The sequence below is a fragment of the Triturus cristatus genome, chromosome 6 (assembly GCF_964204655.1).
Source record: "Triturus cristatus chromosome 6, aTriCri1.1, whole genome shotgun sequence".
Classification (NCBI taxonomy): Eukaryota; Metazoa; Chordata; class Amphibia; order Caudata; family Salamandridae; genus Triturus; species Triturus cristatus.
Genome location: NC_140589.1, coordinates 376,972,175 through 376,988,041, shown reverse-complemented (window position 1 = coordinate 376,988,041; position 15,867 = coordinate 376,972,175). Strand labels below are relative to the sequence as shown.

The 15,867-nt window shown below is 51.9% G+C and overlaps 1 protein-coding gene across 6 annotated transcripts in view; it reads left to right on the top strand.

The window, feature by feature from the left end:
- LOC146817190 (ribonuclease H1-like) overlaps nucleotides 1-15,867 on the top strand; it is a 405,826-nt gene that overhangs the window by 146,081 nt on the left and 243,878 nt on the right. For all 6 annotated transcript variants that reach the window (XM_085610764.1, XM_085610758.1, XM_085610759.1 and 3 more), the window contains one exon: nucleotides 10,229-10,333. In XM_085610764.1, the coding sequence (XP_085466890.1) occupies nucleotides 10,229-10,333 (105 nt within the window). The remainder of the gene's footprint in view (nucleotides 1-10,228; nucleotides 10,334-15,867) is intronic.

Below are 15,867 nucleotides of genomic sequence, written 5' to 3'. Positions count from 1 at the left end.
GTGAAGCCATATTGTTATTAGGCTGTATTATTTTGTCTGTCTCTTGTGTCTTTGCAGGTCTGCAAATGCTGGACAGCTTAAGAGATATTTTGATTGCTCCGGGGTCCCCGCACATGGGCGGGACTATTCATAGATTATGACTAACAGAGATACCCCTACTACAGAACTGGAGTTACAGGTAAGAAACTACTCCTTGCACACTATGCATAGATCGCCATCTGGAGTTGGGCCCGGATGTTTGCACTTGTTTTTGTCTTTCGAAGTCACAAGATAGGTGACTCCTCCTTTGGATCATCGTGCGCATGGGCATCGGCTCCATCCTCAGATTGTTTTTTATCGCCATCGGGCTCCGATGTGTTTCTCGTGCTTGTTTGGAACCGTTACAGTTTTTTCTTTCGACGCACTATCCTTCCCTTTTCGACGGTATTGTCTCGATCGCGTTTTCCCTATCCACCCGACTCTCAACCACTTCGAAGTCTTCTATTTCGGTCGCCGACGAAGGCCTTTGGGCCTACCTGGGCCTTATCATTTGGCTCATGGAAAGGAAGTGTCCTTGATGTGGGTTGAAGTTTCCCGACACCGATCTGCATGAGGTGTGCAACCTCTGCCTCTCACCTAAGCTCGAGGCCAGAGACTGTACAGCTTGCGGCTCCAAGACGATTCGGGACCGACTAGCTAGAAGAACCATGGCTCACTCGTTGTCTTCGATCCCAGACGACCTCTTTCAAGAGGGTGTCTATGTGCCAGAGCAAGGGCGGGTCGAAGGCCTAGTCTGTGCCTCCGAAGCGATGACTCCGATGTCGGACATCACTCCAGCACAGAGGGTTGGGAGTACAGACTTCGACCCCTGACCCCAACCCCCCCCTCGACACCATCTAAAAAGGCTTCGGTCACACCTTCACCTTTGGGCCCAGGTGTGCACCGAGAGACTGCTTCCCATGCCCCACCTCCAGGCCCGGTAAAGAAGCCTACTAAGCCTTCAGGTGACTCTGGCTCGAGTCAGCCTACCCTCTGTACTGAAAAACATCCACAGGCACCGAAAAAGAAGCTGTCCTCTTACTCCATCCACACCGACCACTGCTTGGACATCCAAACAATCTGCGTTGACACCGACAACACACTCTGAGCTGACCAAAAAACTGCCACCAAAGGGCGCGACTCCCTTGGGGGGCATGGCCTGGCGCCGATGTAGAGTCTAGGATTCCGTAGTTGCTCTGTGGCCTCCCTCTGACACTGATCCTGAGGATTACCAGGGCCCCTAACCCCCCAGAATGATGGGGAATGCTTGGTGAGCCGGGGGGTGCTCCCTTGAAGCAGGGGGCCTGCTGGCGATGGAGAGCGGCTTCCTTCTTTCTCCCGCCGCGTGACTGGCTGCGGTGCTGCAATATGGCGGCGGAGCCTGGCTGCTGAGAGCGCTGTGACCCGTTGCTCTCTGGGGACTGGACTTTGCCCTGGGAGGCGATGGGGGGGCCTAGGAGTGAGTCCTGACGTGGAGGCTGGTGGCTGGTGACGGCAGAGCTGGCCCAGAGGCGGATGATAAGGGTGAGGCGCCATGATCGGGGGCTGATGCCTGGCCCTAAGATGGCGGACCAGTGACAGCCGGGAGAGGAGACCTGCATGACGCGGTGAGGGCGCTGCTGGGGGGGGGGGCGGGGGGGCGGGGCAGGCAGAGCGGGCCTGCTGCCTGCCTCCCGCTTTGCTCTGCTGTGCTGGTGGACCCTTTCAGGTGTGGGGGGCACGGCGGACTGGAGGCGACGAGAACCAGCCGGCGGCGAGAGGATCCTCTTTCTAGAAGCGGGTCTTGCAGTTGGTGGCGGAGCTTGGTTGTGAGCCCACCGGAGCTGTTTGTGCCTGGGGTCTTGCTGTCCCCATAGACTGCCTCTACTCCTTGCCCCTGTGGAGCATTGGACTGCCTGGTGGTGCGTGTTGGGGCACTGTGAGGGTGCTAGTGGAGACGGCGAGCGCTGAAGGGAGTGGCAGGGTACTTCGAACCTACGGACTGTGGATTGGAGGCACCTTCCCCGGGGCGCCTGTGACCAGGGGACCAGGGGGTCTGCACGTGGGCCGTTGGCTACTGTAGAGTGCCGCTGCACTGCGGTGGTCCGAGGAGGAGTGGAGATCTGGGGAGAGCTGACTGACTATTGATTGCTCCCTGTGAAGAGCGGGCTGTGAGGAGTGCACCTGTCCATCCTTCTAGTGGTGACTGGGGGGTACAGGGCCCTGCCCCTAGACGCTTCTGGTCTGCTGGTGCCACCTTAGCTGGCCTCCATACTCGCGCTACACTGTAGTTGTCCCTGACTGACATTTGGGAGTTGCTGGAGTGGAGGACGCCTGGAGGCTGGGGGCACGGGATGTGCGATTACGATGGGCCCAACGTCGAGGAGGTGGGGGATTTGCTGTCCTACAGGATGAAGATGGGGGGGGGGGGGGCGCACCGTTTGGAAGGCTAGGACGTTGCGACGAACACCCCCAGGGCGGAGACATCTAGCGGTCCTACCTTTGTGGATATAATGCAGGCCATCACGGCGTCCCGGGAGGCCCTCGAGACCAAGAGACACTATGTGTGGACCAGTCTTTATTAAAAGATGACCACAAGAAGCTGAAGGAGCGAGTGACGGCGAATGAACTGATGATAGCGGAGGTACCGGACAGGGTGACCACCTTGCAGCACTCATTGGAACAGATGGCAAACAGGGTGCGAGTGCTGGAGCTGAGAGCGGAAGACAGCGAGGGGCACTCCCGCAGGGATAACCTCCGCATCGTGGGTGTTCCAGAACGGGCAGAGGGGAATGATGCAGTCCGATACTTGGAAGACTGGTTCCGATCCGAGGTTGCGCCGGAGGGGTTATCCCCGTTTTTGCCCTGGAGAGAGCCCACAGAGTCCCGGCTAGGTTGGGAGCGCCCCCACGGCCCATGGTGGCCCGAGTGCTGCACTACCGGGACAGGGACCACCTCCTGCAGCAGGCTCGAGAGAAACACCTGCAGATTGCTAACTCCAGGGTGATGCTCTTTCCGGATTACACCCGGGAGGTCCAGAAGCAGCGCACCTTTCTTTGCTCTCAAGCGGAAATTGCGCCCACTCCATATTTCCTATGCGATGCTCTTTCCGGCACGGCTGCGGGTGGTGGACTGCTCCAGTACCCTCTTTTTCACCACCCTGCAGGACGCATGGCACTGGCTCGAGACGCGGTAGGCGGGATCAGTGTGGAGTCCACCGGGGAGTGTCATGGAGAGGCGATCCCCTGTTGCCGTGAGTCTGCCAGGGTCCTTGCTGCTGCCGGATCGTTGTCTTGAATGCGACAGCTGTACAGGCGGTGGTGGCGATCAGTCAGTGGTTCTAGGCCTTTTTCTGCTGCTTCTAGCCGAGGGTTGGAGAGATCTGAATCTTCTCCGGCTACCAGCATGAACGGGGACTCCGATGCTGAACTACCGGAGGTCACTTTGCGAACAGTGCACTTGTTTGGCTAATTGGGGCCTGCCTGGTGGTGTGGGACGTGCTTATACTGTCGCCCAGGTTTGATTATTAGAGGGGATGTGGCCTGGAAACAGAGGGGAGTTGCTTTCAATGGAATGGCATTGGGTGGGTCTTTGAGGGGCTCCTGCTGGTTTATTCACTCTTGACTAGGGGAGAGCCGGGAGGGCTTTGGGTCTCTTGTGTCGCCTCACGTCTCACTATCCATGATGGCAAGGTTGATTGTTCTTGTTTGGATGGGGGCTAGTTTTAGGGTGCCTGTCCTGGGGTGTGGGAGTTTGGGGAGTTGGGATGCTGGGGTAGGGGGAGGGGAGGGTGGGGCCAAGAATGTCTCAGTAGGAGGTGGACTGAGCAGTGATTACAGTCCCGTGTCATGGCTCCCACCGTAGGTATTAAGTGTATATCGTGGAACATTAGGGGGATGCACACCATGGCTCAACGGCATACGATTCATGCTTAACTTCGGCCGGGGGGGGAGGGGGCAGATAGCATTGTTGCAGGAAACGCACTTAAACAGGAGGGTTTAGCACTGCAACGGAGGTGGCGGGGGCAGATGTTCTGAACCACATACTCTGCATATGCACGGGGTGTGTCGGTTTGGATCCGGGCGAGGGTGCCGTTTCAGAGCATTGGGCAGGTGATCGATCCGGATGGTCGCTATGTGGTGGTAGTGGGGCGACTAGATGGTAGGGATATTGTTTTAGGTAGTATCTATGCTCCAAACACAGATCAGACCTCCTTTTTTGCACGCCTTTCTGGGAAACTGGCCCCCTGGTTGACTGGCTCGGTGCTTCTGGGTGGCGACTTTAATTGTATTACTGAGGTCTCGTTGGATCGCTCCCATCCGGTCCATCACACAGCTGAACACTTTGATTATGGGTTTCTTTGGGGAACTGACCGGAGGGTGGCGTTAACTACTCTGCAGAGACCCAGGGCAGAAGGGGGCCTTGCGTTGCCGGACTTTGATGCTTACTATCATGCTGCGCAATTTCAATGGTTCACGAAATGGGTGGCGGGTCACATTAGGCGGCTGGAGGAGCAGGATGGGTCGGATCAGAGTTGGCACCTCCTGTCCTGTGTGCTGCTACGGGCGCCACTGAGAGGTGCTATGCTGCCGCCGGAATTGGGGACGATCCGACAATGCTGGGCGCGACTGGTCAGGAGGGCGCATTGGGGGGACCCCTTATGCTCCTGAGATCACGCTAAGGATGTGCGAGGTGTTGCCTCATGGGGGAGACTGGAACCAGCTGCTGGCCTGGGAGGAAGCGGGAGTCACGGCCATAGGTGATCTCTGAAGACGGTAGTCTTCTTCCCTTTCAGGACCTCTGTACGCCATGATTTCCCGCGGGGGGGGGGGGGGGATTTTCTCTTGCACGCTGTCCTGTCTGCAGCCATTAGGAAGCATTGGCGAAATGGGTTGGTGGAACCAGATATGTCTCTCGCTTGCTAATATGTAGTGATGGCGGCGGGTACTTTTAAAGCGAAGACCTGCCTTTATCGTCGGATCACTAGTGACAGCGCAAACCGCTGACGGCGCTGCGCATCAAGTGGGAGGCGGATCTGGGAGAACCCATTGCAGAAAAGGCTTGGGAGGCGATTGTGGATCGGCCGTGGAAATGTTCTCAACGCATGGTTCCAACTCATTCAATTTGATATCTTCCGTAGGGCCTACCTCACCCCCAGTAAATTGCTGAGTACTTTGGGGGGGGGTCGGGCGATTGCCCCCGCTGTGCCCAGGGTGGGGCAAATTTTCTGCACATGCTCTGGGACTGTCCGCGGGTGGGAGACATTTGGTGGGAGGTGATGACTGCCCTGCTGACTGTGACGGAGAGGAAGCTAGTGATGTTGCCTGGACTCTGCTTGTTGCATTGGTTCCCGCGCACCACCAAGACTAAGGTTACCAGCCGGTTTATAAACCTGGGGTTGATCCTGGCTAAACGAGAACTTACTTCCCACTGGAAGGCGAGGCAGAGTCCTAGTTTGGTGAGCTGGAATAGGGAGATGGTATAGTGGGCAGAGCGAAGGAACTATAGGTTACAGTTGGCCCGGCGTAGTGGCAGCGAGAAATCTCAGGAAATGGCACAAGCATGGGTGGCACTCCTGGAGCTGTTCAAACATCCTCCAGTTGACGATGAGAAGGTCCTTGAGGAAAGGGACATGGCAGGGGGGCACTTAAGCGACTCTTCACCGCGGGTGGGAGTGTGGGGCGGGGGAGGCCCATGTGATCATGGGATCAGGTTAGGTGATTTCCCCTGATGTTCTTGACCAACTCATTGCTGTATCTCGTGTGATGGGGAGCGTTGGAGGTGGTATGAGAGGCATATCTGCTCTATTGTATAACTTAGTGGCTGGCGACATGCTTGGGAGGTTGGCTGGGGAGGGGCATTGTTGGGGAAGTTTTTGAGCAGGGGGTGGGGGGGGATGTCTTGCTCCGCATTGTTGCATTGGATCGTACATGTAAGACGGGCGGCAGGGAAATGTGGATACTTTATGGGACATTGGATGTGGGTCTAGGCTGAGATTGATGGGCTGTTGGCGGTACTTCCTTCTGGTCTTTGCTGTCGGCCTGTCAATGGGCGGCGGGGTTGAGTGGGTTTACATGAAACTCAATAAAAGTCTGTTTTAAAAAAAAAAAAAAACAAAGGGCCCAACTCCCATGCTTCGAAGCCGAAAAAGACCTCGGAAACTGGTTCCATCGGCCAAAGACCCTGCAAAACCGCATGGTTCCAAACCCAGAACCGCTACCGAATCTGCGCCGAAAAGCCTATGGAACGGACACCATCGGCACCGACGGATCTGCCTCCCACAGAATAACTGTTTCGCCCCGATCCTACCCAAAAAACTCTTGTAAAGGATCCCACACAATCCACCTTTACTAGAGGTTACCAAAGGGGTGGTTCCAGGGGGAATAGCAGCCAAGGCAGAGGCAAAAATAACCACTCCCGCTCAGCTGCCACACCTACCCCATGACTTCCTTCCACTTCCCCTCGAGTATTCCACTCCATTCGGGAGAAGACTCCACCAAATTCTCCCTGCCTGGATAAACATCACTTCAGACAGGTGGGTCCACGAAATCATTCAATCAGGCTACTGTCTCGCACTAACATCTACTCCCCAAACATACCACCCAAACACCGTCCAATGTCGCAAGAACATCTGTTACTGTTCAAGCAGGAGGTAATCTCCCTCCTACAAAAAAAGTGCAATAGAACCAATTCCCCTGCACCAACAGAACAAGGGAGTCTACTCCCTCTATTTTCTCATACCAAAAAAGGATGGATCTCTAAGGCCTATTTTAGATCTCAGACCCCTAAACCTATACATACATTCAGACCACTTCCACATGGTCACGCTTCAGCAGGTCCTCCCTCTGCTGTCACAGGGCGACTTCCTTGCTACTCTAGACCGCAAGGACGCCTATTTCCACATTCCCATTCACAGCGCTCACAGAAAAGATGTGTAGTGGACGGTCAGCACTATCAATTCAAAGTACTCCCATTCGGAGTCACCACAGCACCGAGAGTGTTCACCAAGTGCCTAGCAGTAGTGGCAGCACATCTAAGACAACACATACATGTCTTCCCAACCAGACGACTGGCTTATAAAAGCCAAATTGTACAATCAGTGCGTACAACACACTCATGCCACTATTCAACAACTTCACAACCTGGGATTCACAATAAATCACGCCAAGTCCCAGCTGCAACCGTCCCACACGCAACCAGACCTCGGTGCCACAATAAACACCTCGAGCGCTCACCTATCCCAGTCCCGCCAGGATAGCGAGCATCCAAGCTCTCACTAGATTCCAACCCCAACACTCTTCCAGCTCGAGTGTTCATTAACTCATAGGGATGATGGCTTCTTGCATATTCATAGTGCCTCATGCAAGACTCCAGAAGCGTACTCTCCAAGAGTGCTTAGCACGCCAATAGAACCAGGCTCAAGGTTTGGTGTTGGTAGACGGTCATACCCATCGCTCTCTGCAGTGGTGGAACACCAAGAACGTTTCCAAAGGGCTACCGTTCCTCGAGCCAGTTCCTCAAATAGTCATGACAGCTGACGCATTGCTCTCCGGCTGGGGAGCTCACCTACTACATCACACCATGCAGGGCAGGTGGACGCCTCCAAAAGTTACTCCACATCAACCACTTGGAGTTACTAGCCATATTCCTAGCCTTAAAAGCATTTCTAAAAACAAATATCAGGCAAGACTTAGTCCGCACCGACAACATGACAGCCATGTATTATATCCAAGAACAAGGCAGGACACTGCAGCTCTCAACTTGCACAGAGCATATGGAGGTGGGCTATACCTCAGAACATTTTTCTCCTAGCCCAACATGTCCCAGAAGTCAAACACAATAGCCGATCTCTTGAGCCGTCAAACACAACAAATCCACGAGTGGGAACTTCATCCACAAGTTCTTCAACCGTTTTTTCAGATTTGGGGACAACCACAGAGACCTCTTCACCACCCAAGAAAACGCCAAATGCCCAAACTTCGCCGCCAGGTATCCTCACCCATTGTCCAAAGGCAATGCGATATGGATGAACTGGTTGTGCAGATTTGCGTACACTTTTCCGCCTCTCCCACTCATTCCACTAGTGGTGTGCAAACTACAGCAACTCAACGCTCATCCTAGTTGCTCCAACTTGGGCCAGACAGCCATGGTACACCACACTACTGGAATTCAGTGGTTCTGCACCAAAAACTACCTATCTCCACGCCTCTTAACCCAGAACCATGGAGAGATCCAACACTCAGCTCAACCTAGAGATCTGGCTCCTGAAATCCTAGAGTTTGGTTACCTTAACCTTCCTCCTGACTGTATGAACGTCTTCAAAGAAGCTAGATGGCCTACTACTAGAGCATGCTATGCAGCCAAGTGGAAGAGTCTTAGTATACTGCCATAACAACAACACTAATCCCCTAGATGTGTCTATCCAACACATCATAGGCTACTTACTACACCTCCAAACATGCAACCTAGCCTATACCTCTATCAGATTGCATCTTGCTGCCATAGTAGCATATCTACAAAATAGACGGCACCTCTCACTTTTCAGAGTACCGGCCATAAAGGCCTTTATGGAGGGACTCAAGAAATAATTCCCCCCCCAGAGTACCACCTTCCCCTGTGTGGAATTTAAACATCGTTATCATATAAATGTGAGCTACAATTCTTAACATGGAAAACGGCTTTCCTAGTAGTCATTATTTCTCTACGAAGAGTTGGTGAACTACAAGCACTAACCATTCAAGAACCCTTTCTCAATATGCATCTTAATAAAGTTGTTCTCCAGACTAATCCTAAATTCCTCCCTAAAGCCATTTCTCCCTTCCACCTCAATCAATCTGTAGAGCTGCCTGTATTCTTCTTGCAGCCACAAACGGTCGCAGAAAGAGCACTTCACACCTTAGATGTCAAAAGAGCACTACTATACTACAAAAATGAGAACAAAACCCTTTCGTAAGACCAAACTACTATTCGTGTCTTTCTCACCACCACACAAAGGCAACCCTATATCAAAATCTGGGATAGCTAGGTGGATTGTCAAATGCATACAGATTTGTTACCATAAAGCAAAACGTACATTATCTGTTCCTCCTAAAGCCCACTCTACACGAAAGATGGAGGCTTCAATGGCATTTTTCGGAAACATTCCTTTAGATATCTGCAGAGCAGCTACATGGTCTACACCGCACACATTCACAAAACACCACTGTGTTGATGTACAAACTAAACAGGCTAGTGTGAGCCAGGCTGTACTCAAAACACTATTTCAAACTACTGCAACAGATACTGGTGGTCGCCGCTAGGGGTGGATACTGCTTTACAATCTATGCAGTGTGTAATCTGCAGCTCATATGCCTCGAACTGAATATGCTACTTACCAGTATGCCTCTGTTCTTGGCATGTAGAGTTGCAGATCTACACACTCCCACCATCCTCCCCGGCTACCTTGATCTGTTCCAGTATGATCTTACTTAGATACACCACACATGGGCATCTTACCTGTTTCTTACTAAGCTCCATCATTTCCCTGCTGGCGCAAAAAAATCTGAGGATGGAGCTGATGCCCATGCGCACTATGATCCAGAGGAGTCACATACCTTGTGACTGCCAAAGACTTCAAGACAAACAAGTGCAAACATCCAGGCCCAACACTAGATGGCGATCTATGCACAGTGTGTAGATCTGCAGCTCTACATGCCAAGAACAGATGCATACTGGTAAGTAGCATATTCCTTTTTCTCAAAGGAAATTTAGCTGCCTTTCGTCATTTGTGTTGTGTTGGTTTTAAAGCTTCTGATAACCATGTAAGGGAGCATATTTGGAGCAAAGCCTCGAGTTTTAGGAATTGGAGCCAAAAGGTTGAGTTTTGTATTCGGTGATGGCATCCAACTATCAAATCTGGATTTACTACTTGAGCATGATGTGGTTTATGATAAAAAGATAAGCACATACCAGATCACGTCTTTTTCCAAAGATACTTGCTACATCAAAACGATAAGTTTTGTTATATTCTCAACTGCTGCGTCTATTGCAGTCTGCAGGCAGCTGTGGTGTCTGTTACCTCTGATATGCTGTTAAAGGCGTTTTTTTTCTTTAAAAATTGGCACTTGATCCTTGTATGTTGTACTATTTGGCAAACTAAATAAAATGTGTCAATGTAAGGTTTTTATATTCTTAGTTGAATTTCTTTTATGTTTTTTTTTTTTTTTAAATATTGTATTTAATTTCAATAAAGGGTCCAGTTCTGGGTATACAGCATCATATGAGGATTCATACTCATCAGAAGATTACTATTCGAAACCAGAAACGTACAGCAGAGGATACAACACCGAACCAGCTGGTAAGGAAGACACATCTATTTTTCATCTTCCAACTACTGTTCAGAGACTTCCATCTCTCGAACTTTTTATCCACCACTTCAATGCAGCCATGTAAGTTAAGAAAGAAAAGCGTATTCAGTCAGTGTATGCATTAGTGCAAGCCAAACAGTTGAGGAAAACATGATCACTCCAGCCCGTAATATGTCCATCGATTACCCCATCTCAGCCCCCCCCCCCCCCCCGATTTTTATATACTTACGGGGTGGGCAACCTCTGGCTCATACGCCGGCTCTTCAAACTTCATACACCAGTCCATTTCTTTACAGCACACTGATATCGAGGGGGGTGGGAGTTCCGCTGCATTCCAGGGTCTGGCAATGTTCCATTTAGGAATAAGGGTACCCTTTTGTACTGGTGACCTTTCCCCTCCAGCCCCTCGCACCTCTTCAAACAAGCCTAGTAGCACCACACAAGGGGAGATATCTATGTGGCGCTCCAGAACCTGTGACTGAGGGCGGAACACACTCTCCCAGTATCTGGTATTCACCAGGCAGGACCACGCCATGTGGCGAAAAAAATCACCTCCTCCTTGCACCGTGTACAAGCTAAGGATGGGATTGGTGGGCTTTCCACAGTTGCACCAGTGTTGGGTACGTATTTGGAGATAGTTCAACTGAATCAGATGGGAGATAGTTCAACTGAATCAGATGGAGCCTAGAGGAGATCTCCTGCTCCTTTTGGGACCATTCAGGCCTTCCTCTACTCAGTCCTGAAGTGGTCCCACTCTTCCTTCCCATCTGGCTTTCAGTGAGTGAAGGGATTCAGTGAGTTTATTTCCAGGGATTTGTAGACTTGATATTTTCCCTTCCCCTAGGGGGCCCCATCAGGGTGTGAACTTCCAGGGGGCTGAATTCAGAGATTTCTCCAGTGAATCCCTAGGAGTATCAAGGGTGTCGGAGCTGGAGGAACCTATAACCGTGCGAGTGGTGGAGCACAAAATCATTTTGTAGTTCTTGGAGGGTTTTCATATGGGAAGCACTCCAGAAGTCCCTCAACTTCCAGATTTTGATTAAATCCCATTACTGAATCTTGGGAGCAGCTGATTCCTGCATCAGCCTGCCCTGCCCTCCCGACAAGCTCTGTACCTGCTCTCCACACCAGAAGGGCCACATTCTACCTCTCTGAGAGAGCGGGAAATCTGACCTCTACCGTATCCATGATGAAATCCCATCCCATAGTGTGAGAAAGTGCCCTCTTTCTTGCATGGTGTGCCCCCACTTTTTGCTGAATTGCTGATGTTCTTTGAGTGTGCCCTGGACTCCTGTAATCTGGTACCCAGGGCATATGTACCTTCCCTAAAATTGCTTTGAAGCCTAAACCCAATTGACATCTCTGGCCACATGTCAGCCCCTGGTAAATGGTAGCCAGGGCACTTTGACCAGAGAAGACATCGAAGAGCTGCAGCACTTATTGCCAGATAATATAGAATAACACTCTCCCACATGGTGGATAAAACGGGGCGAATCAACACCCCTTGGAAAGCCCTTGGAAAGGGATTTCACTTAATTAAATGAAGCCCATCAAAGACAGTTCTCAGAATAAGGCTTGGGGTTATATTTATGCAATGCTCTCCAACAAAGTCTTTCCCAGATGTCAAATGAACAACATTCAAGTGTATGTATATATCTATATCCCAAGTACTCTGCAACTGTTGATGGGTTTCAAATCCCTTTTATTGGTATTGGAGGAACAAAGATGTCGAACGCTATGGGCAGTACAGTCCAGTTCAAATGCCTGACTTGTTTCGAGGCATTTCAGTATTTTTCAAAGGCGCGGACGCGCTGAAAACGTGTGCGTTCTGTGGACCGGCTTTTAATTGCTGATTGACTAGCCCTAGATGGGCCCCTCCCTGCAAACAAGGATTCTGGGCCGTAGATGTGCCAAAAACCCAGTCATAATGGGCCGAATGAAGCGTGGGGAGAGAGGTATGCTGGGTCCTGAAGTCCACACTGATGTCCGTCAGTCCCGCAGTAATGAACTGCCGCCCATTTCAGACCCACAGATGGGCCTTGTGAGAAGTTTGGCTGATGTATGATGTCACTAGTTCTAGTGTACACCTTATATCAGTCCAAATACCCTTATGGTGATTGGTTGTAAAGTCAACCTTATAGACCAGCTATCCTAGTGGTAGCATGGACAAGAGCAGTCTTAGGCTAAACTCTGAATGGCATGTGAAGCCAGCTGTGATACCATATATAATCCCTTGAATACCAAATGAAAGGACACCACAACAGATCTATATATAAAATAAAGTGTATTTATTCTAGTCAAACCCTCAGCACTCTTTATGAGATTAGAGGGAAGTACAACACAGTCTTATTTAAGCATACATTAAGTCACACAGGTAAGTAATACAGTTAGGCCCTAGGGGCCACGCAAACCATATACTAAATAAGTGGTATAAGAACCACTGTCACGGAAATAGAATAGGCCTAGGGAATCGCTGGGGCTACACTACACTAGCGTTAGTTAGGAAGTGGGAGGCCCACGGGATTCGTGTGCAGAGTGGAAACACTCACGCGTAATGCGTAAAAGTCAATAGCAATAGTACAGTTTAGAAAACGGTAGATTTAGGACACTTCCGGAGTAGCTAGGAAGTTGAGACTTGAAAACTAGACACTAGGATAGTCAATATCCTGATGAGCACCGGAGTACCCAAGTTACCTAGCCCACAGGCTGCGGGTGCATAGGGGTGAAGATGCGTCGTTTTCGTCGTCGACTCCTATGGATGCCTGAAGAAAGATGCTGACAAGCAGTCAGTGAAGAGTGTCCGGTGGATCCCAAGGCTGGGATCAAGAAGAGAGGAAACCTGCAAGCAGAAGGGACAGAGTCAAGGTCACTAGCCAGTGACCACGTGGAACCAGGAAGGAACCAGGCGATGTCGTGAAGATTGCAGGTGAATGTGAAGCTTGTCGCTGCAGCCAGGAGGACCAGGAAGCGTCGGACGACCAGGACCAGGAGGCGAGCTGTCCCACGAAGGCTCTTGCTGTCGGCGGCGTCGAAGTTGGACTAGGACTCACCAAGCCTTGGCAAGCTGAACCCACGAAGAACGGAGGACTTGCTTCTGGTGCAGACCAGGAAGGTCTGGGGTGCTTCTTCTTTGCAGAGAAGCGGGAGCCAGTCTGGAGGAGCCAAACCAGCGCAGAAGATTTCAGGGTGCGTCGTCACAAAGGCCACTAGCCAGCGGGCAAGCAACCGGACAGACGCGGCAAGCAGGAAAATGCTGAAGGGCCCCACGCAGGACTCGTGGAGTGTGGGGGGCTGGTCTTCGGTGCAGATGGTGCTTGGGGTTGGGGCTTCTCAATCCCCGGTGCACAACTTCGAGGGTACCTCAGAAGCTGCGCTTTAAGTTACTAGCCACTTTTTCCAGGTAGCCGGTCCCACGTCGCTCGTCGCCTCCACGGATCTCAGCTTTGCTGTCGATGTGGATCAGGGTCGGAGAAGTCTGGAAGTCAAGGCTCTGGTCAGGCTCTGCAGTCGGTTCCTCGTAGAACGTGGGCAAAGCAAAGGGTAGTCTCTTGATGGTGCCTGTTTGCACAGGGTAGCCACTCCTTGGCTACAAGGGAGATTCTTCAGTCTTCTTCTTTCGTCGAATGTCGAAGGTCCAGAGTTTCTGTTCAGTTTTGCAGGTTCAGGATAATCTAAAGTCTTGAGGCCCAACTCCCACTCTTATACTAATCTGGGGGGCTGGGATACCTGCTAGGTCACGCCTTATGGGTGGGACCTGGGAGGGGGTGGTTACACCCACTTTCCTTTGTCCAGTTTCGCGCCGCACTCTGCAACTGTGCACTCTGCAACTGTTGACGGTCCAGGAGCGACGATCCAGCCTGTGATAGTGTAAGGAACACATATGTTCGAGGCATGTGGGCTGCTGAATTCATATCTGTGCATAGATCGCCGCCTAGTGTTGGGTCCGGATGTTTGCACGTTGTTGTCCTGGAAGAGTCTTCGAGGTATCCTGGGATAGGTGACTCCTCCCCTGGACTACAGTGCGCATGGGCATCCTCTCCATCCTCAGATTGTTTTTTTCCGCCATTGGGTTCGGATGTGCTATCTTAGCTCAAGTTAGGAAAAACTTTATCGAGGCCAAAAGGCCTTTAGTTCGCGTCGGTACTGTTTTCTCGATCGGTTTCGATACTCCTTTGTTAGTTTAACAACTTTCAGCACCGACTTTTCGCTTCTTACCTGCCCATCGACGATGGAATCGAGGACACCGTTCAAAAGATGTCCGGTATGCAATGCGAAATATCCCCACATCGACGTCCATCCGGTGTGCAACAAATGCCTTTCGCCGGATCACGACGAATCGACATGCATGGCCTGTGCCCGGTTCCGTTCCAAGAAGACTCTACGGAATCGACGAGCGGCAAGACTCGAAGCGCAGCATGCGGCACCGGCCCCGGCAGACATCTTCAACGCCGAGACCGAAGATGTCTATGAATTGGAGATCCTACCCTCCAGTCCCGTTTCCGAACATGACTCCGGATCGAATGACGTCGACGAATCACTCTTTCGCAGAGATGAAGACGACACCGAGGTAGGAGACTACAATGAGGCCTTAGGGGCCGAAGAGAGTAGCTCCAATGACGAGCAAGGCCTACCCGTTCAGACTGAAGAGAGCCCAGTGCCACAGTCTATGGCTCCGGTCGAGGGATCGCCTTCGGGCCTTACCCGAGACCTATCCCGCAGTTCTTCGGCCCCGCCCTCGGGCCCGGCCTCGGACGTTCAGCGGCAGCCATTATTACCTAAACCGGCTGGTTTCCCTTCTTCGAAACCGAAAGCTGCGCTGGTTCAATCGAAACCAAAACCAAAAGTGGCGCTGGTCGGATCGAGGCCTTCCACACCTTCGACGCCAGCGAAGCGCGTCGGCACCGAGCGCACCAAGCCAGACTTCGGTGCCGAACTTGAAGCGGCCGACGTCGGAGTCGGCATGCGGAAAAAGGCCTTCGGTGCCAACAAACCTGATCGGTTCCCGGCGTCGACGCCATCGACTCCGACACCAAAGGTCACACTGCCGGCTGCATCTCACATCGCTTCCACGGCAACACCGAAGCCTCATGCATCGAAGACGTCGACGGCCATTCCCGCCCCTCGACTCGATGACCCGCCGGCGCCGAAAAAGTCGACGACTGCCTCGACAGACCTGGTCGGCGCGAAAGCCTCAAAGACGCTCCAAGTGCGACCTGGTGCAGCACAAAGCAGCAAAACCAAAACGGTCCTCCAGGACACGTCGGGCTCCGGCCCAATAAAAGCTCCAGCAGCCTCTTCGGCGCCAGCCAACATTACTTTTGGCCTACCTCCGTCCACGATCCCAAAAATATTCCAACTCAGGACACGGGTCGCCCACACCACAACTACACCTGCTGAGGCGTCTCCGTCACATGTCATCGACGCCAACACCGGCAGGATGGTTATCCACGAACGGAGGATAACTTCGGAGCCACCTTTGGACCCTTTCCGGATCCCGCTAAAAAGGAAGCTGCCTGTGGACTCA